The 24360-nt window shown below is 38.0% G+C and overlaps 1 protein-coding gene across 1 annotated transcript in view; it reads right to left on the bottom strand.

Moving 5' to 3' along the window:
- The window catches only part of LOC131077614 (hexokinase-1), a 39228-nt gene that overhangs the window by 11057 nt on the left and 3811 nt on the right, over window positions 1–24360 (bottom strand). The window contains exons 2-7 of the mRNA XM_058015143.2: window positions 22755–22905; window positions 22448–22630; window positions 11576–11650; window positions 11166–11321; window positions 10903–11001; window positions 10650–10780 (exon numbers count right to left, since the gene is read on the bottom strand). Coding sequence (XP_057871126.2) covers window positions 10650–10780; window positions 10903–11001; window positions 11166–11321; window positions 11576–11650; window positions 22448–22630; window positions 22755–22905 — 795 coding nt within the window. The remainder of the gene's footprint in view (window positions 1–10649; window positions 10781–10902; window positions 11002–11165; window positions 11322–11575; window positions 11651–22447; window positions 22631–22754; window positions 22906–24360) is intronic.

Below are 24360 nucleotides of genomic sequence, written 5' to 3'. Positions count from 1 at the left end.
CTAAAAAGATCAAACTTCTCAACCTTGTACCAATTTCAACTTATCATTTTCATTCTCATTCTTTCTCAAGCTTGAAAGTTGAAAGAACACTCTCTCCCAAGTTCAATGAAGGAAGATTTTTGAAGACAACAAGTGGATTATTTTTTAAGCAAGGAAGGAAAATTATTCTCAAAGTCCTACCCAAGTGAGGAAAAGAATGTTTGAAGTCTTATCCAAGCATGTCATAAAGTGTGCTAAGTCCAACTTGGACTAGGAAAAGTGTGCCTAGAGGATTCTCCATGTTTTCCCTCAAGTCTGATCTGCAAGAGTTAGGAAATCCTAAAAAATTGCCAAGGTCTGATCTGAAATAATGAAAATCCCAAACTCCGCCCAGCAGATATTTAAAAATTCATGTTTTCCTTAAAGTCTGCCCTGGCAATGGATGTTTTATCTATGTTTTTTCTGAAGTCTGACCCAAGTGTTGGAATTCGCCAAGATGAAACCAATAAAAAAGGAATAAAAGTGGCTAAGTGAGGAGTTTTCCACAATTAAAGTGTCAAATATTGACGCTGTGTTGAAAAGTCTGCATGAAGGTGTTACAAAATGAAATTGAATAGCCAAAATTTGGCCAAGTATGGGAAATACTTCATAGAGAAAGTTCCAATCTCCTCCATTGTGGCGAAAGCACGGAAGAACTCTTCTCCAAATTCAAGGCACTTGAAAGAATTTCAAGGCATCAAGAAAGAAAAGTTGGACTTGGTGAAAATATAGAAAAAAATTTGGAATTATTGGGGATTTCATCTATACAATCCCAAACAAATTTCCAAACTTACACAATTTCTTGACATAAATTGGAGAATTCAGAGGAATAACAACAGTCCAGTTCAAGGAGGAGGAATTTCAAAGCAATCAGGAAAGAAAATTTTAATAACTTCAAGTCCAGACATCTACTCCACGGGGAGACTTCCAAACTTCAAAGATTCAAATGCAAGTGAGAAAAAGAGATCAAAATCTCGAAAGGAATCCAAGATCAAAGCTAGGAAGAAGTAAGTGCAAAGGATATAGTCGTCGGCAAGAAAAGATATTCTAAGGCAAGTACGTGGAAGAAGAACAAAGTGACCAAGGAGGACATCCAACATGCTGAGGTGGCGCCTTGTCATCTTCCAACCAATCAGATTGTTCCAAGTCAACATGTCCAGGTTCAATGAACCTGACATCCATGAAAGCTTCTAGAAGGCACACTCCACAATGCAACAACTTTCTATTTTATTATTGGTTTATATTTAGAAGGAGGACAAGTGTCCCCGAATGTAATTTTCTCATTGGTCGAGAGGTAGTTAGTTGTAGCAAAACTTAATTAGGGTTTTATTTTGTAATCTCGACCATTGATTTGAAATCAATCTTGGCCATTGAATTGTAATTGAAGAGCCTATAAATTGAGGTCGCCCCTCATTTGTAAAACATGGGAGCATGTTGTAAAACATGTTGAGATAAGCAAAGTGTTGTTTACAACTGCCAAAGTAATAAGTAATGCATTGTTTGAATTGATGGTGATTACATCTATTATTTTGGAGTTTGCATGGTTCTTATCCTTCATCATAGTTTAGATATTATTTCATGTATGCTAGATGAATGCAAGATCTGATAAGTATTGACTTATGGTGAATATTTTGCTCATACTTTTGATGAACATATGATTTTTGTTCATTGTGTAAAGTTAGTCTAAGCTTACTTTGTGGATGCTTAACTTATGTCTAGATGAATATTGTTCAATTTGATGGTAGTTATTTGTGATGAGAAAATAATAAGCACACCCCTTGAAGATTGCACCCACTTTGTGTAGTTGTCATAACATGGCGAAGAAAAGCATGGTTATTGGTTTCACCTAGTCAATACCGTCTCTTGAATTCTTAGGAATAGATTAAAACTTTTAAACCCTTATCTCCTTTTTAGTTTTCTTGAAGTCCATGATCCAAGACCCAAACGATAGAGATTCATTATCTAGACCTTCATTGTGAATTGAACAAGCCAAGTGTAAATCCCTTTGTGTGCTACCAGCACATCACAATGCCCATTGAGCTTATCCACGCCTCAAGACCTGACAAAAGAAACCTTGGAATTGCCATATGATCTTCTCGCAATCTTAGCATATGCGGTGATTTTGTCCAAGAGAGGATAGAGTGTCTTTGGACATTTCATTCTATGTTCGGTGGATAATAAAACACACGCCAACAGTACAGGGGTACGACAATTTTTATTCGTTGGGTATAGGTAGGGGTATATATATATAGGCTCTAAATTACATGTGGCCCACTAGAACTAACTACCACAAAATGGGGTTCATAATAGTGTTCAATAGAGTTTCTTGATTGGGAGATGGGGAGACACAAGGATAGGTTTTGAGGATGTGGGGACCAAGGGCCTAAATTTGGGGATAGTGAGGGAACAGCGACAGAGTGATGGTGGTGGGGGGAGCGGTGCTGATATAAAAATAGAAATGAATCGAAATCTTCAAGGCAAAATTTGCAATATAACATATATGAAAGGCCAATTAGTTTTCAAGAAGTTAAAAGATGCAATAAGTATGTAATGGCATGTGACATATAGCAAGTGACCTTGCAACATCCTCTGCAAAGGTGGCAAAAGTGGTGGTGTTGTGGGGGAACGTTTCCCCCAAGTCTCAAAAACATCCCCCTACAAGGGACACGTTTTTTTGGAGGGACGTGTCTGTTGATGTGTGTTTTATGCACATAACATTTCAGAATAAAATACCAAAGGTAATTTACCCTCTCTTGAACAAAATCACCTCAGATGCTAAGGATAAGATCAACTAAAATGATTCCAAGGTTTCTACATGTCAAGTCTTGACGAGTGGGTAACTCAATGGTCGATGTGAATTGTTGTGTTCACTTGGGGACTTACACAAATGTTCGAATTATCTTCTTTGATCATGAAATATGCGGAATAGGTGTGCTAACAACTTAGGATATTGCAATGTAGCTCTGGACTTGATTCTTACTAAAAAAAAGTGGCAAAAGGAATAGGGTTCAGGAAATCTATTCTAAGCCTAGGAATGTAGGAAATGATGAATAAATCTAGTGGAATCGAACTAGGCAAGGTCTCACAAACATGTATTGACACGAGCTTAGTGCAATCATCTAAGGTATACTTATTGATTTTCAAACTATCACCATCACACATTGACACCATCCAAGTTGATGCTTGTCAAGGGATGCATAATAATTGAAGTTAAGCTTACTCAAATTTCTAATTGACCACACACAACGCACTTACCAGCAACAAGAGGCTAGTGGTATGGATTAAGGATTCCACACAAATATACTCAACAAATCCTCAATCTAACAAACATGAAAACAAATCTAATCTAAAATTATAATCTAACTTGGAGGAATTGAGAACCATGAATGCAAAAACGACATTTGAAGAGCAAAATCACCAACAATTGAACAATGATTTAGATTCAAATAGCTACAGCATATACCAACAATTCTACAAAAACTCTCTTACAAATGAGAGACAATGAGGTATATATAGAGTCTCATACAAAATGGATGGCCAAGATTAACACTAAATCAAGGGCCAAAATCATGCCAACAAAACCCTAGAATTGCCTGCCTTAGGTTTTACATAAAAAATGGTACCTCCAACATATGGCCCAATAGAAAGATACCTAGTCATCAAATAGGGAATCTTCTAGAAGATTCCTCCTTGCATCTCTCTCTCTCCTAGCATACTCCAAGAATCTAACCAATACAGAATCTAATTCCTCCATGGAAATGCTAGGTAAGGTATCCTGCTGTAAATCAATCACGTCCAAAGCATCCGAGCAAGCATCCAAAGTGTTCTCTCAATCTGGCATGAGCTTCTGCAAACTATGAACATGGATCAACAAAGAGACCAAATCATCCATCTGACTCTTCTTCAAAGAGTCCAACTAGAAAAAATACATAAGTTTCATCTTGTCTCTTAATTTGACTAAGTGTAAACCACTTGAATCACTAACATCAACACCCAGTGACTTCTCAATTGAGGCAAGGATCTTCAATTAAATGTCATGAATTGATCCTTCCATCTCCGTACAACTCAGCTGGGCGTTCTCAAAAGTTGATTTCTTCATGGCTAATGAACAATACCAGCCATAGAAATCGCATTTGTCTCCACTGTGCACAATATTCTCCTTGATCAATGTGGACTTGGGAATCCTCTTCAAAGCTTTGACGCGTGGAATAGTCTTCTCCTGGATAGGTCGGAATTCTTCCCAAACTCCCTCCAAATACTGGATTCTAAACATGAGCCCTGTTGTCCTGTCATATGCCTAGACAAATTGAGTAAGGAAATCATCCGCCTGCTTTCTTGCATTTTCAATCCATTTCTCCACCTCCGAGAGTGTATCTCTTGCTGCCTCATAGTGTGAATGTAGTCCATGATCAACTGCAATAGGGAAAATAAGGGTGGGATTCTCACGCCTTATCCCCGCAATGTACTCTCTAAGTCTGATATTCTCTTCTCTATACTTCTCTTTTTCTTCAATCTCTCTGTCCAATCTTGCACTGATCGCCCTGAGGTTATCACCAACCTCCTGAAATTCTTTCTCTCTTGTAGTACGGCCGAGGGCAACTAAAGTAATCTGGAAATCCATAGGAGTAGAAATGTCCGCTGTCACACCTCCAATAGGAACAACCACCTGCGCAATCCGCATTCCTGTCTCATCTCTAGCTATGTGTGACAAAATCTAAACTCTCTTAGGTTCTGGCTCCTTATTGCTCCTAGCTAAGTAGTCATCAATATTATCAATAGGCTATATCTCTATCATTTTCTTACTTTTCTCCATACTCTTCATCAACCAATTAGGAATAGCGGCCATATCCATACCATCATCGAGACACATCTCTCGATCAAGCCCTCTCAATGGCGAGATAACATCATCAGGATTATTCCTGGTCAAATCATATACATCATTTACCAAACTAACCTCCAAAAGGACAGTAGGGGATCCCGACTGATCATCATTCTCATTCGGTGGAGCAGATGTCAATGTGGGCATGTAAATCCTGAATATTCTCTGGTAGTATCACTATGTTGGAACATTGTTGGGTCTCCTTGTTTTGTTCAGTCATTTCAACTTCTTTGATTGGTGAGACGTTGAGAGGTGGTGAAGGAATGGGAGGCAAATGAGTGGTAGTCTTTTGTTTCTTCTTCTTGACTTCCTCAATCTTCTTTTCCTCTAGCCTTGACTTCTCCTGGTATGTTCTTCCTTCTCTTGGGAGCTTGACTCTCTTCATCTGCATGAATCCTGACATCACTAATAGTCCTCTGATCATCATCGGAAGCGGATTCTTTCGGTTTCATCTTTTCATAAGTGTAGGAAACACCCATATCAACTAACTTATTCATCTGAATATCTACCCATGCTCGGGAGAAACTCAAGACCTCTCTCATCAATATTTTCAAATCTACTTCTTCTAATTCCGAGCAATTAGGCAATAAGATTGCCCTCTTCATTTCATTTTCATATTGTGGATGTGTATGATCTCTGTCATCTAACATCTGATTAGGAATGAGGAAAAGTCCACACTTCCTCATGAAATCCACTAACATTTTGGACCACATTCGTCTCTTCATTGCTTGCTCATCCATCAGGTTGGCCCAATAATCTTCTATGTCTACCTTGTGGATGAACTTTTCTCCCCTGATCCTTCCAACTTTCTTATCTGGATCAAATGTTTCTCTCCTCTTGTATGTTGCAAATCGATAGAATGCAAGCTTCTCACTCGCAGTGCTGGTGGCCAAGGCAGACTGGCAAACCTCCAACGTTTTCCCAACTAAAATAGGGAATGTCATGCCTGTCCTGTGCTTTTCTTTCTGAATGGAATCAAACTTTAGAAGTTGTCTCACCTCTTCCAACAAGATCATTCTGTTAGAAGGATACCTAGGAACCCTGTAAGGTTCGGATTGAAACCCATGAATCCTTAGGTATGTGAAAGTGAGAAACTGAATATACCACGATCAATATTTCTCTATTAGCTCTGTTGCCTCTTTGGACAACCTCCTGTGGATTCCGCCTTGCAGCATCCACATGATGTACATTGTGAATACATCATTCACTCTCTTATAATCTTCAATTCTATACATGTTTAGCTGGGGATAGCATTCATAACTCTTGAATTGTCCTTGTCCATTCCCGACTTCACCTTTGCATATCAATCCTTTGTATGTAACAAACCGTGCAAGTAGGTATACCAAGTAGGAAGCCATGGCGAATGACTTGGATCGCTCTACATTCCTTAGTTGAAAGTCCAGATTGTCACTTATGATTCTAGACCAGTTTATCAATGTTCCTCTTAGACAATCCTGGACGAAATAGAACATTTATCCATCGTATATTGCACCCTGCGGCATCCCCATCACTCGGTTAAGCAGGAATACTAAATCACTATATTCCTCTTTGAAATCTGTGCACATGCATGTCTTGGGAGCCTTGGAATGATGTAGCCTAGGCTCGATCATCCACTCCTTATTCACCATAGCCTTACACGCATCCATTTTCTTCTTATATCTGTCTTCATATTCATCTTTCGTTACATCCTTCATATCTGCTCCACATGGAATTCCAAATATTTCAACAATCACATCCTTAGCGAGGTAGGTAATGACGACACCCTTAGGAGTCTTGATCATTCGGGAGCGAGGATCGTAACATCATGCACACTCCAGGATAAGCTCAGTGCACTGTATGGATTGTGGAAATCCAGTGCCCTGAAAAATGCCACTCTTCATAATGTTCACATAGTGGGTGGGTGGATATAGAAGTGGGGGCAGGCTGAAACATGGCAGCCTCGGGGCAGCAGGGTGGTGGCGTTCTATTGCCTCCCACTCACCCACCCCGCCTATAGAATGGTAGGGGGCCCCTACTATTCTAAAGGCGGCATAATGAAGACAAGCGATGAATGGGCCGACAACAGGCTAGTTGCCGGAAGGAATCTAGCTTCCAATTCCGAACATCCGTTGTCACATCTGGTTCAGGTTCAGGAAATGCATGTTTGTGTCCATAATCTCCTTCCATCTAGATAACATATTGGATTCAGGATAGAATGTCTCTAGTATCTTTTGTTATTCTCTCCTTTCCTTAAATCCAGACTTCGACATCGCACCTGTACGAAGCTTGAAGTTAGAACTTAGGAAAACAAAATATTCTTAATAAAATTCCTGACTTCTTAATGATTTAAACTTAATTAGGGTATGGACACTCTAGATAGATTTCAACAATTTAAACACAAAGTGTGACAAAGTTAGGGTATGAAACCCTCATGAAATCAACACCTCCTTATACTTAGAAATTTCGTGCAAATCAAAGTGCAAGGAGTATACTGGATCAAGAGTGACTAGGGAAAGGTGTGAAAGGTTGTGTTTTCACACAAAATTATGTCTGAAGACACCTTCCACAGTCAACAATGGAGGTCACAAAACTGCAACTATATAAGTTAACCTCTCAAAACATGTTGCAATTATTTGAAATATGCAAAAACTCAATGAAAATCAACTTAGACAATAAAAGCAAGTCAAATCCGAGAATAATGGTATGGCTGGTAAGAGTTAAATTTTCTGAGGACAAGCAGCCATGGCGAAGTTGTAGACCTGTAACAGCCCTCGGATGGTCAAGTGATTGACTGAAAATGACCTCAAAATGCTCCCAAAGGTAAATCGTTGAAGTTGGAGCTAGCTGGCAATGAAAGTTCAAGTCTGAAAATAGATGGACAGCCAACAATGGAGGTCACCCCTGCTGTAATAATGGCATTTAGGCTCAGATCTGAGGCAATGACAGCAAGTAGGGAGCAATGGCGGTATCAAGCATGCATGAATCCACCAAAATATGCCACAAACACATGCCAAATAAAAATCGTATTTTCCCAGCTATGGCGCCACCTTCAAAGCTGAAACATGTCTTCAATATGTATGCAATCTGCCAACAATGAAGGTCTGATAAAAGAAAGTGATCAAGGCAATGTTGAGGAAAATCTTCAAAGTTTGGAGTGTAGGAACTCAACACAACAAATCGCCTTTCACCAAAATCGTGGATTTCACCCAAAAATGGCGAACTTCACCAAAAATCGTGGTATGGGGGTCTTCAATGGCAGCCAAATCAGTCTGATAACTGTTGAGACATGGATCAGCTAGGACTCGAACCTAGGACCTTCCATACGCTACTGGAGTGCTCTACCACTGAGCTACTAGCCCCTCTTGGACCAGTCCATCGTCAGTCCGAGTGTGGCTTATTTCCAACACCAACACCCCCCCTTAAGCCACACCTCTCGTGTGCTTGGGGCTCCTAGTCTGGACCTGGCTCTGATACCATGTTGAGACATGGACCAGCTAGGACTCGAACCTAGGACTTTCCATATGTCACTGGAGTGCTCTACCACTAAGCTATTGGCCCCTCTTGGACTAGTCCATCGTCGGTCCGGGTGTGGTTTATTTCCAACACCAACAATAACAGCAGGTTGAATGGCGGTCTTGAGGGAAAATCGCAATAAGAATCCCTCTAAAATCACCAAAAGTCGCCAAAGTAGAAAGTCGTCACTTAGAAAAAAAAATCATTGTCTCCAAAATCGAAAAATCTGAAAACAATGGAGTCAATAAATTCCAATGGCAGCAATCAAGTGGATTGCCAAGATGGAAAAATGGAGGAAAAATATAAGTCTTCGATCAAACACCTCTCTAAAACACTTCATCAAAAATCGCCAATAAGATAGAAAATCGCCCTTGCATGGAGACAACTTGCAAATTCAATAATAAAATAATGTTGGACTCCTCTCTTTAAACTTGCTTTCACCATCAACTTTCAGCACACAAGCAATGTGGGATAGAAAAAAAACTTGTTCTTATACTTGCTTGGTTAAACCGATTTGCTTCTAGAAGGTTGAAAACATTAAATGCTTATTGCAAATCATTTAATTGTTTTTTATTTATTTCAAATAATCATTGCTTTTATTAAAAAGCAATTAAATGGGGCTCACTTTATTAAAATATTACAATTCAAATCAAAATTTGAGCCATTAGGGAAAATCGATCCATGTAGGGATTTTAAAAATCCCATTAAAATCATTTAAAACGTCAAAATATTCCCCATAAGGGAAAATCGATCTAAGTTTGGACGAAATTCCCAACAAATTCATCAAAATGCACACAAAAATGGGGTTAGGGGAAAATCGATTTAGGTGTGGAATAGAAATTCTAGACAAAAATCACTTCATTTACTCAAAAATACCCCTTGGTGGAAAATCGACCTTAGTCTGGATAAGAATCCAGACTCAAAATTATCAAAATACTCTCAGTGGAAAATCAACTTCAGACAGGAGTGAGAGTCTGCACAAAAATCCTCAAAATCTTGTCACAAAAGACCTGATGGAAAATCGATCCAGGTATGGAATCAAGACAAACGTCATCCGCAATCCAATCCACACTCCCCGATGGAAAAATGTGGGTAGTCAGGAGAAATCCTAACACTTAGTCAAAATTTAGCACTTCTAGGGAAAAATCGACCGCAGTGTGGATTCACAGTGGTGGAAAAATGAGGCAAGTATGGATTTAAGGGGAAATCCATGTTCAGTCTGGATTCTGAGTGGGGGAAAACCATGGGTAGTCAGGAATATGAGGGGAAAAGCACCTCCAGTATGGAATCTTGGCCTTTTAACCCTTAGAATGTGGATTTTCATCCAAAAAATGAAGATTTTTCCACTCAGAAACACTAGGAAACTTCAAAACTCAATAAAACTCAACTGGACCCAGGCAAATTTACCGAAAATTTGAGCAAAACACAAGGAAACCTATCGTAATAAAGTGCGAAATCAACTTGAAAAACTTCCTAGGAGCAAGAAAACAACTCCAAAAGGTCCTAAAACACCTTAGCACTTAAAATCACCGACGTGGGCGTTCAAAAACACGTTAACACTCAAAAGGTCTACACTTAGACAAAACTAGGATCGCTTAAAAATCTCAACTTTACGTGCTTGATCCTATGACTTTAAAAACCCTAAATGACACTAGGCATGATCAGAACTCCGAGAGTCGGGCACAGGAAACACAAAATTGCCCACTAAGCAACCCAAAACCCTAACCTAAACACGCGAAAAGCAAGAAAAGAGGGGGTCCCCGTTAGCAATGGGACGATGTGTGAAAATGTCACAACAATGTCCCCGTGGAACACTAATTCATAACACATAAGAAGTGAGGACTGCAGCAATAAAAGTACTTATTGGTAAAAAAAATATCTAGCCATCTAGATTGAAGGGCATCTTCAAACCAAAGTGACAAGACCTAGACTCACCTCGGACTTGGCAAGCTGATTTTGGACTTGAACTCGGACTCAGTGCCAAGACTCACCAAAAACTCGCCAAAGGCTTGGCAAATTGAAAAACCCAAGAAATTCAGAGATTTTTAAGGATTTAAAACTTGTTTAATGCTCCCTTAGTCAAAATTTGAGACTCTACTAGCCTCAGTCAAACTCGGCAAGTCTGCTGAGACTTTGTTGAGACTATGCTAGCCTGCCTCGCCTCAAGAATCAGCAAGACTTATTCTATGTACAAATGCACTTTTAAAAATCAGAAAGAATCCATAAATTCAAAATCCAAACAAAGAGCGGAATACAATACCTTAATTGAAAAGGGATTGCAAGTTTGGATGGTATAAAATCTCCAACTAAGGTAGTTTCTTTAGCTATTCTGTACAATACTCTTCTCACAATCTCTCCGAGATACATCCCAGAGATTAGCTTTTCAAAGATCTGCCAATGGACAATAGCTTCACAGAGTCAAGATGTTAAGTAGAATTTATTTAAGGAAATTGCTTAAAGCACTATTTCTATGTGTTTATATAAGACCTATGTCAAGATATAATTCAACTTACCTGTTCCCCAGGATTTAAACTTTCAGCATCAAAAGCCACATCATATTCTGTCATAGGAAGATGAGAAGACCAGAAGTTTCCCCATTCCATGTTTATAACCTGTGAATTTGTCCAAAAGAAAATCAATTATGAGGGAATATCTTGTGCTTATATACTTTCAGTCTTGTGGTTGTTATCACATTGCTAAAACTGAGGGGTATTGCTTCACAATAAACAAAAAGTAATAAAAAGAATAAGATGGAATAATCAAGATGGGACTTAACCATGCTGCCAGATTTTGGTAGAGGTCCTTGCCATTTTGGAATAGCATCTGCATGTTCTACATAGCACGCATTAGTGCCAGTACCCAAAATAACAGCAGCCATCACATTTTCATCCCAGTAACGGCCTCCAGCCAATGCTCCCACTGTATCATTTACCTGTTTTAGATGTCACGATTGAATATATCCCACATAAGAATCACTTGATATATGCAATTTGCAAGCACCAACAAATAATTCAATACTAGTGTTTTTTATGGAAAGATGGTTAACCAAATAGATTGATTTGCTATAAAAAAGCACATCTTACAGCCTTTCTATATAACTGCAATAGCTCATGTCGCTAACTTGAACAAAATAATCTTAAATTTTTCATAATGGAAACTTTTTGAGCTAGGAGTAAGCAGAATTACCAATGCAGAGACACGCATATTCAAACCCTTCCTTTCCATGGCTTCATTTAATGCTTCGGATACATCCTTGCCAACCTGATATGGAGAAATCTCAATCAAAAACTTGAGATTATAAAAAGATTTTAAAAAAAAAGAAAAAATAAAAAAATACTAGTCTAAAAATTAAGACCTATCCCTAGCATTTTTTCCCAATCATGCCTGAAAACCCAGTTAAGTAATCATTGGCATGTGCAGGAAGAGCAAAGCAATATTAGGTTTTAAAGATCATGGAAAAGAGGAATCTTTCAATTCTCAGATGCTACAAGGCTAATAATTAATAGTGAGGATTCCATATATCTTAGTACCATTTTAATGGTTGTCTTCCAGAAAGAGGAGAAAAATGAGAAAAAATATTAACTCTGATCTATGAATAAAATTGAACAATTTAATATCATAATACATGATAATAGTTATCAGCATGGTATTGCAGAATGCCTCCTTTCCCAATATGTCCAATTGCTAAAACTAAGAATCTAAAACACGAAGTAAGTTGTCAAAAATAGTGAAGAAAATTAACTAGACTGATTAATTTGAAAATATCTGTGCTCAATTAAACTCTGCTATTTTTCATGTGAGGGTACTTTGGCTTACTAATTTGGACTCAAACCAACTCACCACCCCTAACTAATCCACCACCAAAGGGCTTACCTGTTGATTAGCCTTTCCCATGTGTTGGCACAGTTCTTTCTCACTGTTATCCTTTATAATATTATTGTGACTCACCCAATGGACATTGGCAAAAATTGCAACAGATACAAGAGTAACCCATTTCACAGCAACCCTTATGAAGAGAAAAAATGTGGTTTTTATCCTTGTCTCCTCTCATTCAGATTATAGAATTGGTTGCCTCCAGTCCACATGTTAACCACTTCAGACCCTTAGCTTTGGCTTGGGGCAATGATTGAACTCTGGGTTCAAGGAAGAATTTCCAATATTTTCTATAGATGGCAGATGAATATATCCATGTTTTCGCTGTTGCATGTGGAATTCTTGGAGTTGGTTGCAAAGATATCTCTAAGAGATTTTCCAATGAAGTTTTGGTTGTTGCTAACCAGTTTCAACATCACAACAATGGATGCATAGTGGGTTGCACTAACCTTCAGAAAATGATTTTATCAGCTCAAAATAGCTAAATATGTCTATGCATCACTGCTCTAAATTTTCCAAATTTAGGAAATGTAAAAGATTCTTTAAGAGACTTCCTAGAACGCTTCAAAAAATTGTTAAGGATGATTTCTTGCTCCACATAAGCAAGTTCCTACAATTTACTTTGCTTCTTTATTGCTGCCATGCACCCTGAGTCTAATTCATTTTGAATTTTGAAGAGAAGCAAAGTATCAATATTTAGGCTGCACAACAGCAAGTGATCAAAATAAAAGACAATCTGATGCTTGCTGGAAAAGTGGAGAAGGAAGTAAATGATTCACCAAGTATTTCAAAAGGACTATTCTCGGGGTCATTCACAGAAAAAGCTAGATTTTCAAGCAAGTACTCTTCGTGCACAAAAAAGTCCCAAAAAGGAAGCTAGAGTGTTGTTTGTTCCTCACACTTCTTCAATCTCAAAGTGCTCGATGAAGAATCTCTGGTTATGGAAGTATCATAAGAGCAAATAATAAAGCTCCAAACAGGGGAAGTTGCAAAAATATAATACACATTCTCTTTTGATTTGGAGTGAAGATTTTGATACTTAGCTGTTCAGAGATGAAAATGATGCCTCTTCTCCCATTTTATAGGAAAACCTATGCTGAATAATATTTGACGAAATGTCAAATTACTCTTTCTTTCTCGTTTCAGTTCAAGAGCTTCTTGGTAGAGCTTCTTGTAAAAAAATTTAAGATCCCCAGCAACATACAGTGTTTAAATCTCTTTTCCTCCTTTAAATAGAATGATTTACAAAGGATTGAAGAAATCTATCAAGAATCTAAGTTGGGATTGCAGTTGAATCCAAGCATGGTAAAGAGGTCCCCTCCTTTTGCTCTGTTTTTGGCATAAAATCTATGCCTTTTGTGATATTGGAAGAGATATTTATGCTTTATAACCAAACCTACCCTCCATAGAAATGTTGATGCCTTTATAAATTCCCCAAAATATTGAAGCATTCAAGACCTTTCTAATCATAGATAAGAATCCCATCCCAGGATGAAGAAATGGTTTGCAAAATCTTCTCATTCAAGTTCGAATAAAAGCTCTAATTTTAATTTACAGAGGCAAGATTATGTTTGTCCTATCCATGCTGGTTTCTTTACTGCATGTCTTAAAGCAGAGCCTGAGACCTCTTCCTCTGTTTTTTTTCCCATGTCAAGTCCCCCATGCTCTGCCTTAAGTTCATGTGCACAATCAGTATGTCCAAAGTTTTCAGAGCTGTAAGGTTCCATTTTCCAGCTTTGACTAATAATAGTAGAAGAGGACCAACCATACTATCCTTTACCATCTTTTCCCCATTTGCAACCATAGATTGAAGGACCAACCATACCATCCTTTACCATCTCAATTTCCTAGCCACCTTTGCAAACTCTATCTTGCTTATCCTCTTTCTCTTCAAAACCATGGATCTTCATCCTAGGGTCTCAATAGGGGTGCCGCTTGGAGTGAGTTCTTCCCTTGACAGAGAAGGGAGAGTAAACAAACTAGCAATCCCCAAATTGCCATCTTTGTGGACCACCCTTACACACGCAAAGTCAAGTCCCCTTGTAGGAGACCATTAGATCCTCCATTTTCTCAAATATAGTCTAAATTTCACTCTTTAAGGGCCAAAATGTCTTCCTAAAGACTCCTTGTCAAGCCATTCTTCTATTGGGGAAATTTCATTCTCCTACACTGCTCTTGTTGCCATGATAGTTGAGGATGAAGGAAAAAGCTACTTCAAAATCCAATCCAACACATCTTTATCTACCACCCTGTTGTGACCATTTCACACATCGCCCCATTGCAAATGGGGACCCCTGCTTTTTGCTTTTTAGGGTTTGTTTTTTTAGGTCTTTTAGGGTTTTGTCCGTTAGCCTTTGCATTTTGAGTGTCGCCAAGGGGATCACATGGATAGCAAGTCCGGCTTGAGTGAAGTCCTGATCTTGAAAATTGGCTAGGTCTGGAATGTCCTGATCCTGAAATTTGACTAAGTCTGAAAACTGAAAAACCTCAAAAAACTAGATTTTGCAATATAACTCCTGGAGGTCTGAAACCACTCTCAAACATCCTGAAAGTATATATGGAATATAACTTAAAGTATAAGAATGTTATATTCCATAAAAATTATCTTGATAGGGAGTTCAAAAAGTCAAATTTCGCTCCTGTCCTTCACTGAGGATCCAGAGCGAATTTCGCTCCTGACCCTCTCAGGAGGTCCAAGGCGAATCGCTCCTGTCCCTCACCAAGGGTCCAGGGCGAAAAAGCTTATTGGAGTCATTCCTGACCTTGTTTGGTCAAATTGAGACATCAAAGGCATGGTGAAGGACGAAATGAACGTGATAAAGCATCCAGATTTGATTAAAGGCAATGAAATGATGGAGTTTTGCCTAGAAAGGCAAAAGGCGCTCCTGTCCCTCACTGAAGGACCAGAGCGATTCTCTAAAAGTGCAATTTTCTTGCAAGGACAAAGCAAGTTTTGTGATTGAAATGAATGGAAGGAGGTGTGTTTTGCCCGTTGAAGATAATTTGGAGGGCTAGCAAAGGACGGATGAGCTTGAAATTGCAAAATCACTCCTGTCCCTCACTGAGGGACCAGAGCGAAAAACCTAACATCCAGCCTTTCTCGCCAATTTTGGACAAATCTAAGCCAAGGCGCAAGTTTGAAATGATGTTTAAAATGCCTTGAGGTGGAATTGAGATGCAAGGATTATGAATTTTGATGACAATTTGCAAATTCGCTCCTGTCCCTCTCCAAGGGTCCAGGGCGATTTTTTGCAAAACCAATAACTTCCCTCCAAGATTATGCTGAGGTAAGATTGTGCAAGGATGGAAAAAGTCTTCTAAAGCATGGTGAATGAACATTTGACTTCAAAACTTGATAATCCTAGGCTAAAACACAAAAGTCGCTCCTGTCCCTCTCCAAGGGTCCAGGGCGAAAATCTTTGGAGCACCTATTTTGCCTTGCAAAAACAAGTTAAGCATGCATAGAATGGATGAAAGGGATCATTGCTTACCCCAAAACGAGAATCGACAAATAAAAGGTGAAGGATTAAGACCAAAAGTGAAAAATTGCTCCTGTCCCTCTCTGAGGGTCCAAGGCGAAAAAGTCCTAAAGGCACTTTCCTCCTAGAGATCAAGTGGAATTAAACTCAAAACTCCAATTAAATATGCCATTTTAAATGCCTAGATGAAGTTTTCGACAAGAAAAATGAGGAATGCAAGGCCTAAATTGAAAGTTCGCTCATGTCCCTCTCCAAGGGTCCAGGGCAAAATTAATGGCATTCTTCACTTTTACTATATTTGAGCGGTAATATCCTCCAAAATTGCATTAGATGCCAGATTGCTAACTTCGAAATATTTGAAAAAATTAAATTAAATTGGCATTTAATAAATTAATTTTAAGCCTCAAAAAAATTGAATTTTTATTATAAAGGCATTTAAAATTAATTTTTGTGAAATTAAAATTAAAAATGGAGCGCTTGAGGGCTTATTTTTTTATTTTATCAAGTCGGCCCCCCTTTTTTTTGGAAATTTATTTATTTTTAACCTCTTTTTTGCCAAGTCGGCCTAGAGGGAACAAAGGGGTGAGCGCTTTATATATTGGAGGGGTTTGTTTCATATTTCAAATCATTCAATCATCCTTTCAAGTGCGAATTTGGAGAGCTAATTGAAGGTGCGAAATCTAGCTAGAGTGGAGCGAATTTCTACTAAGTGTGGAGACTAAGGAGGGCGAAATTCATCTTGAAGGCTATTGGAGAGGCGAATTTCTTGCTAGATTGGAGGATAATTTCCATATTTTTTGAAGGCATTTGAAGGCGAATTTCCAAATTTTGAAGAAGCTAGTGGAAGGTGGAGCTCTTTTGAAGGCTAAAGGAGGCGTAATTCATCCAAGGGAGAACTATAATCTAAGCTTGTCCATCAAAATCCGGTCTTCTTCCTTCATTATTCAAGGTTTTGTACTTAAGTACTCAAGAGAAGGTATGAAGAATCATTTTTGAAGTTCTTATTCAAGACTTGTTGTGATCCCATTGCAATTTTGTAAAGTCTAAGTCTTGAAGATCCAAATTCCACTCATAATTAATTTGAAAATGTATAGTTCTTGATTTATCATAACTTTTTTCAAATTAATATCTTAAGTTTTACCTTTGAAAGGTCTTAAATTTCATGCTTTAAGTTTTGATGCTCAAAAGACTAACTTTAATATTTTGTGTAGGCATCAAATGGAGATCCCGGAGTTGGAAAATCAAGCCAGATCAAGGACGGTCTCCTCCAAGAAGATCAAGCAAGGACAAGGGCGACCTCCTCCAGTCTAGCATCGACAAGGATGGCTTTCTTCAATCAAACATCAACAAAGGCGACCTCTTCCAATCCAACATTACAAGGCGAGGTACATCATCATCCTGCACATCAGAGACAAAAGAAGTCAGAGCAAAGGGTTCGTTGAAGAAGCAGATAGTTCCAGATGAATTAATTAAAGCTAGCTTCTCAACAAAATCAAATCGAATATCTACCAAGTTACAAGTGTCAGACGAGGTGGCATCCTAGTCATCACTTATCCAGTCAGTGTGGTCCACCTCAGCGTGTCCAGATTCAATGTACCTAACTCATGGAAGGTGGCACAAACTTCGATGTACCTACCCCAGCTATCCATTGGTTGAATTTTCCAAAGAAGACATGTGTCCAATTAATACAATTTTATCATTGGTCAAGCATTAAATGTTATGTAATGGTTGTAACAAACCCTAATTAGGGTTTTCATTATTGAATCTTGGCCATTGATCTCAAATTGATCTGAGCCATCAAATTGTATTATGGGCACTATATAAGCCCCGACTCTTCACTTTGTAAAGGCAGTTAGAAGGAGTTGAAAGCAGTTAGAAAGGAGTTAGTGAATAGAGACTAGTTAGAAGGGGGATAGAATAGCAATTAGAGTAGAGTAGAGAGAGAAGGCAAAGATTGTTGCCAAGATGTTGTTGTAAAAGACTTGTAACTTCATTGAAGAAATGGTGAAATTTATGGGTCGATTCGACAATTTGCATGGTCTCTATACTTCTCATATTTGATTTCATGTTATTAGATGAGTGGAAGAAATGTTCTTGATTGATGGTGAAATTCGTATATCCATACTACTAGCAGTTTGTTGATTGCAGACTTGCCTTGTGTAGTCAACTGGAATCATTCAGCTTAAGCTTAACTTCAATTGTCGCTTCTTCATTGATATGCATCAGTCTGATGGTGTCTATGCCTACAGTGATGATTTGAACATCATAAGGCTTTCCTTCGAAGATCGCACTAACCTTGTGGAGATGGTCCTGGGATGTCAAAACAAGACTTAGTTAGAATTTCATCAAAGCTCAATCATTGCTCCTACATTCCTTAGTATTAGGATTAGATTCTTTCCTCACCCTCATCTTTTTTCCTTTTTTTCAAATCTAAGGCAGTAAAATCCTGTGTTCTAGCAATATTCAAAGCAAATCAGAAGTTCAGTCATCAAGTGTAAGTCCCCTTGTGATTCTAGCAAATCACATCATACCACTGGTGCTTGTCCACATGTAGAGATCCTACAACAAAGAACCTTGGAGTCATCCTGATTGATCCTTTTTCTTCAGCAATTAGAGGCTTTATTCAAGAGAGGATAAGGTACCTTTAGGTATTTTATTCTGTGTTTGATAGTGTACAAAATACACGTCAACACACCCTCACTTGTAATATATCTCTAAAGTCTTCCATAAAGGAGGCATAAGTCAACAATACACGTATGTTGGCCAACCCTTTCTTGACTAAGATTTTCTTGATGAATTTAAGGGAGGCAAGATCAAGGATGAAGAATATATTCTTTAGCCTCATATCAAGTACCATGCCTTCATAATGTACATTTCTGCTTTTCTAGTAGTGCATAGGAAGCGTCATCTCCACCAACACCTCCCAAAGGCCCACATGCCAACTATAAGCCTCAGAAGAGAAGCATAAGGGATTCTACATGAAATCTGAAATGGATCTACCTCCAATATGAACCTACACCACACATATCACATAATGGACAAAGGGAAATAAAGAAATCTAATAAACATTAAGAGAGGAGTTATGCTAACAAAATCCAATATACAACAGAATTAAATAATGGCACACACACAACTAACACAAGGTTTACCCTAGAAAACCCTTTTGGGGAAAAACCGAACAAGATACATGGCACCACTCTATATATTAACAAATAGAATGTTTATGATATAAAGAGATTTAATCGTGTTGATTGTATACCTTCAATCCTCTAATGACATGTGCCCTTTGTCAACTTCTACTCCAACCTGTTTCAATCACATAATGTAGCTCTAGCCTACTAACCAAATAGAGCACCCAAGTGCTTGTATTTATGGGCACAATGATGCTCAATACCACCAAGTGGTAATACAAAACCTCCAGTAATCATGGGTAAGAATCCACCATGTGAACCCAACCACCCCACCCAATACATGCGAATGGACTCATCAATTCCAACATCCCATTTGGAAAGTCCACACCCCTGAAAAACATTGAGTTAAACTTACAAAACCATGCACCCCCACCCATGCATTCAATTCCACCTTACAAGATTTCTTACACTAGCTAAAAAGAGCTAATTAAAGATGCCATTATAACTCCTACACTATAGATGCTCATATATTGTAACTCGTGTCATAGACACTCTTACAACATGAATAGTGCATCATAGATCCTCTCTTACACATCTTATGTGTCATAGATGCCCTTGTAACTTGTAGATGCTCTTGTAAAGGAGGTCCAAGTGGCATGATTAATATTACAAGAAAAAATTGAAATTACCAGTCCAAGTGTGGCTCCCACATTTGCATGAATGTTACACCTTACCAAATATTTATGCAAGGTGTATAACACCTTCCTAACAAGGGAGACATCCTTCAACTAATTATTACTCTTTTATACTCAAGAAAATACATACTTTAATAAGAGGGAGAATATAGGGAATACATATGCTTATCACATGAAAGCCTAAGACATGAGCAACAATAAGAGACCATATCGCACGAAAGTATTGTGGCACCATTTCAAAGATAAACATTGTACATCTTTAAAGGGCATAATCCTAAACCTAAAAGGAGGAAAGACCCTCCTAAGATTCAAGCCAATGCCAAGAAGGGCAACAGATCAATACCCACATCTGCTATAAAATTCACATACTTGTGTTACAATTCTCTAAAACAATGAATGAAGAAAACCTCCTTTGGATTCAAACATAGAGAACAAGCTTCATAGATCCCATTTTTGGGTGTCAAATTCCTAGTAGAACCCTAGGCAAGCCAAAAGATGATGACCTACAAGTCTCCTTCTAAAATCAAACTTGTACATCTTGATAGTATGGCTACTTTCAAGCCATCCAACATAGTTTAACTTGTGCTTCATTAATTGACTTGTCCCCCCAAAAAAGAAGCCAGCCCCATGAGAACCAAATTCCCCCAAGAAGCACTATCAAAATTCAACTTCAAAAACCTTTCTGGGTTTTTTTCCATGCTGCTAGAGATCTTTTTTTTTTTCTGTTTTTCGATTGCCTCAGTAACAGGGTGCATGTATGTGTATATATTAAGTTTAACAACATGAAAAAAATGCTGCAGAATGGTTTTGAAGTTAATTATTTACTATCCATAATGCATATGGTACCAATTACAATGTAGTTTTCTAGGTGACTTTAATTTCAGTATCATAACTTGCAAGAATATTACAAAAGAGATGCTCAATTTCTGTATAAAAATATTGTTTCTTATGTAACCATGATGGAAAAAGCAACCTCTTTTATGGACAAAATATCTTCAGAGGTTGCTTTTTTATTTTAGTTGTATACAAACCATATGAAGTAGTTCTTATTAGCATGGCCTATTTAGCTCATAAAGAAACATTGTAGTATGATGCTTTGCTTTGTGTTAGTTAGCATTTAGAAGAGGGAATGCATTATTTCCAAAAATAAACTTTGCCTTGTTTGTTCAATAGAAGTTTTTTTGGTTCTTGCAGAATAGAGGAATAATAGTATTTCCTAGCTTCAATGGGGAAGTAATGACTTGTACTGTTGCTTTGCAGGTTGAAATGTAGCTTAGGGTGCCTGAATTCAAATGCAAGAGCTTCACAAATTGGGGCTCATTGAAGCACAACCCATATTCTCTTGTTAAATATGGGAGATTTCCAAATATTGACCTAGTGCCAAACTGGAATGTAAGTATAATTCATTCTCTTGATCAATGGAAGGTCAGGCAAGAGGCTGAACCAGCAAAATTTCAGTGATATGGGCAGGGGTCTCCTAATATGAAAGAAAAAGACGAAGAAATGAGGAGTTAAGTGTTGCAAGGTGTGCGCCCTTGGTCTCCTTGTGTTTGTGACATGGCTTAACCACCTCCCATGGATTCATTAAGTCTCATGGTTGCATCGGGCATTAAAAGGTTGACCTTTTGGTGCAACAACAACCTTATATCTAACATGCAGAGGTGCAGATCGATAATCCAACTGAAAGTGGTCCTTTGCATCAAAGGGGTGGTGATGGGGAACATATGTGTGCCAATGAGGATCTAATTTACCAAGCTTTAATTATGGCTTCTAAAAGAATGGACAGGAGAAGTAAGAGGCTTGAGATTGCGGATATAGTTGAGGTTTCATCTGATTGAGTATGGCTAACTCCAAATCTAGTTGCACTTTGTCTTCTAGTTCAGACCTTGCACTTGCAAAGTCCTTCTTAATGCATCTTGGTATGGAAGATTAATCCCTAGAGCTATTGAGATGATCATGGAGAAGAGGTCTCAAAGACATGATTGAGGAGGCTATTAGTTTCTGGGATATGCTTGAAGAGCCTTGGCCAATGGAATTCTTTTACAGGCCAAAGGCAAAGGGACCTGGTATTGGTGCACGGGGCATTGATGGTGATGTTGCTGCCATTGTTGTGGAAGATAAGGAAGCTTTCGATCTGCCTAGAGATTGTCAATATAGTTGATGTTTCATCTGATTGAGTATGGCTAACTCCAAATCTAGTGGTACTTTGTCTTCTAGTTCAGATCTGGCACTTGCAAAGTACTTCTTAGTTCATCTTGGTATAGATGATTAATCCCTAGAGCTGCTGACATGATCATGGAGAGAGTCTCAAAGACATGATTGAGGAGGCTATTATTTTCTGGGATATGCTTGAAGAGCCTTGGTCAATGGAATTCTTATACAGGCCAGAGGCAAAGGGATCTGGTATTGGTGGGTAGGGCGTTGATGGTGATGTTTCTGCCATTGTTGTGGAAGATAAGAAGGCTTTCAATCTGCCTAGTTGTTCCTACTTCTCCTTTATGTTATAACTTTGATACTTCACTCTTGTTTTGTATACTGGCTCTCTTCTAAGCCTTGACTTTGTTTTTAAACTGCTAGTGATATATAGAATTTAGATTAGCACTTACAGATCATTAACAATTTAGGTAGGAAGGTGAAATTTGTACACTAGGATAACTGTTTGCATTCCATCGTCACATTGAAACAACCTCCATGGAACCCTTACAATTCTAGAAACAAACTCAATTTACCAATAATTTTTAACAGTGTTTAAGCAAATAGAAAACTTTTGAATCCCATTTCTTCCCTTAATGACAGTGTGAATTCCTTGAAATGAAACACTGATGTTGCAGTATACTGATAGACTGAAATGTAAATTAAGTAGAACTTTTAAGCACTAACCGTTCCTGAGACAGAAAATCCCTTCGTCCACTTGATAAGCGTGCCGGAGGCAATTGAAAATTGCTTCACAGGAAAGGAAAAAGTAAATCCAAGCTCCCTTTGTCGGCCAAGAGGTGGTCTCATGTTCTCACCTTCCTTTGCAACAAAACTTGCTAGTTCTGAAGCAATGTAATCAAACAATTCCTGTGATCAACATCAAGCAAAATTACCAGATTAGTTATAGACAAAATAGATGAAATGGCCATAACGACTCAAACAGATAAGCATATCTGGAAATGTATTTGCTTTCAAGGTAATTTAAGCTGACCTCAGTACTGCCGCTCATTAGTTTTGGAGGAATTGGAACTTCTTCAAACTCTTGGTCAAGAACTCGCCTTTCCTTACCACCTAATTCTACACGTAATACCCTAAAATTGGTTCCCCCAAGATCCAGTGCATAGAAAATGCCTTCCTCATCTCTGGGAACAAGCAAAGCATTAAAAAAAAAACATAAATAGAATTCGCAACTACTTAATCATTTCATAAGAGGAAAAGAAGTTCATAGACTTGATTTTCCGATTAGAAAACATTTCATATTCAAAAGCACTAGTAAAGGCTTACTATCCTAATTGGACATAAATATGATTAACTTGTGTTAAATTCAAAACTCATAACTATAAAAGCATTTAAAGGATAGGGTTGAATTAAAAAATTTAACTTTTACAGCTAAAAGACACTATTGTAAAGACTAGACATCTTTCTCTAGTTCAGGGTAATAAAACAGTTACTTGTTTGTAGTTTATGCCACCAAAAAACTCAGGAATTACAAGTAAAATGCAATTTTAGTATAATGGGGCATTGCAGATACCTGTTAAGGAGCCTTATTACAAATACCCTATCAACAACAAAAGTCTTGAATCAAGGAAGAGGCCACAAAGGAACTAATTAATTATCAGTTCATATCAGGAAAAGAATGCTGCCAACTTGTTGCATGTATTTCAGTTAGTTATATTTTGCAATGGCCTTGCTTAGACTCTAATTTTCTGCTGCTCTTGCTTTGAGAGCCTATTCATGCAATACAAGCATTCACCCCAATAAAGGAAACTACCATCAATTTCCTAAACAAGTAAGACTTGCAAAAGAATAGATTGTCAACCTCCCATATGGACCATACTAATGATTAATTGATTTAAAACAGCCTCAAATATTGCATTCATTATTTCATGTCCAATCACAAAATGGTAGCCATTGAAGCTTGTAATCTCATTGTCTGTGTCAGAATTTGGCACCAAGAGTATTCTAATTCTGGGCAGAACTCTTACTCCTATACTTCAGAAGTGTTGCATGCAAAGTAGAAAATTCACTACAATTTAATTTATAAGGAAAAGCCAATTATCAAATTTCACATATAATAAAATACCCAGCTTCCCTGTAAGTCTTGAAGAATATACATAATGTAGAGAGAACTATTTGGTTTAAAGATGAAGGTCCACGCACAAATGGATTGTACTCTTTTACGTGTCTCTAATGTATCAGATCAGGACTAATAAAACTATCAGATATCTTGCTGTGTAGACCACATACTATAGCACAAAAAGATCAACAGCAAAATAAGAAATGATGTGTGAAATGGATAATTCCATGAAGAGGGAAAGCACCATATTTATCATAAATGGATTGAACATCTTTAATACAACAATAAGAGCCATACCAGGATGCATACCTTACAAATTGATTACCTCAGATTTCACTGTCAAGTTAATTACACACTAAACATTGTGCTATGTGGTATTGCACGCAAAAATTGGAGAATGAGTCCAACAGTAACTCATAACATCACCCAAAAAACAACACACATATCAAAGAGACAGGAAACAAAACTTACAAACCGACCTTGGCTTTCTCTGCTGAGCAAACTAATCACTAAACTTTCT

The sequence above is a fragment of the Cryptomeria japonica genome, chromosome 6, assembly GCF_030272615.1.
Source record: "Cryptomeria japonica chromosome 6, Sugi_1.0, whole genome shotgun sequence".
Classification (NCBI taxonomy): Eukaryota; Viridiplantae; Streptophyta; class Pinopsida; order Cupressales; family Cupressaceae; genus Cryptomeria; species Cryptomeria japonica.
This window is presented reverse-complemented; position numbering and strand designations above follow the sequence as displayed.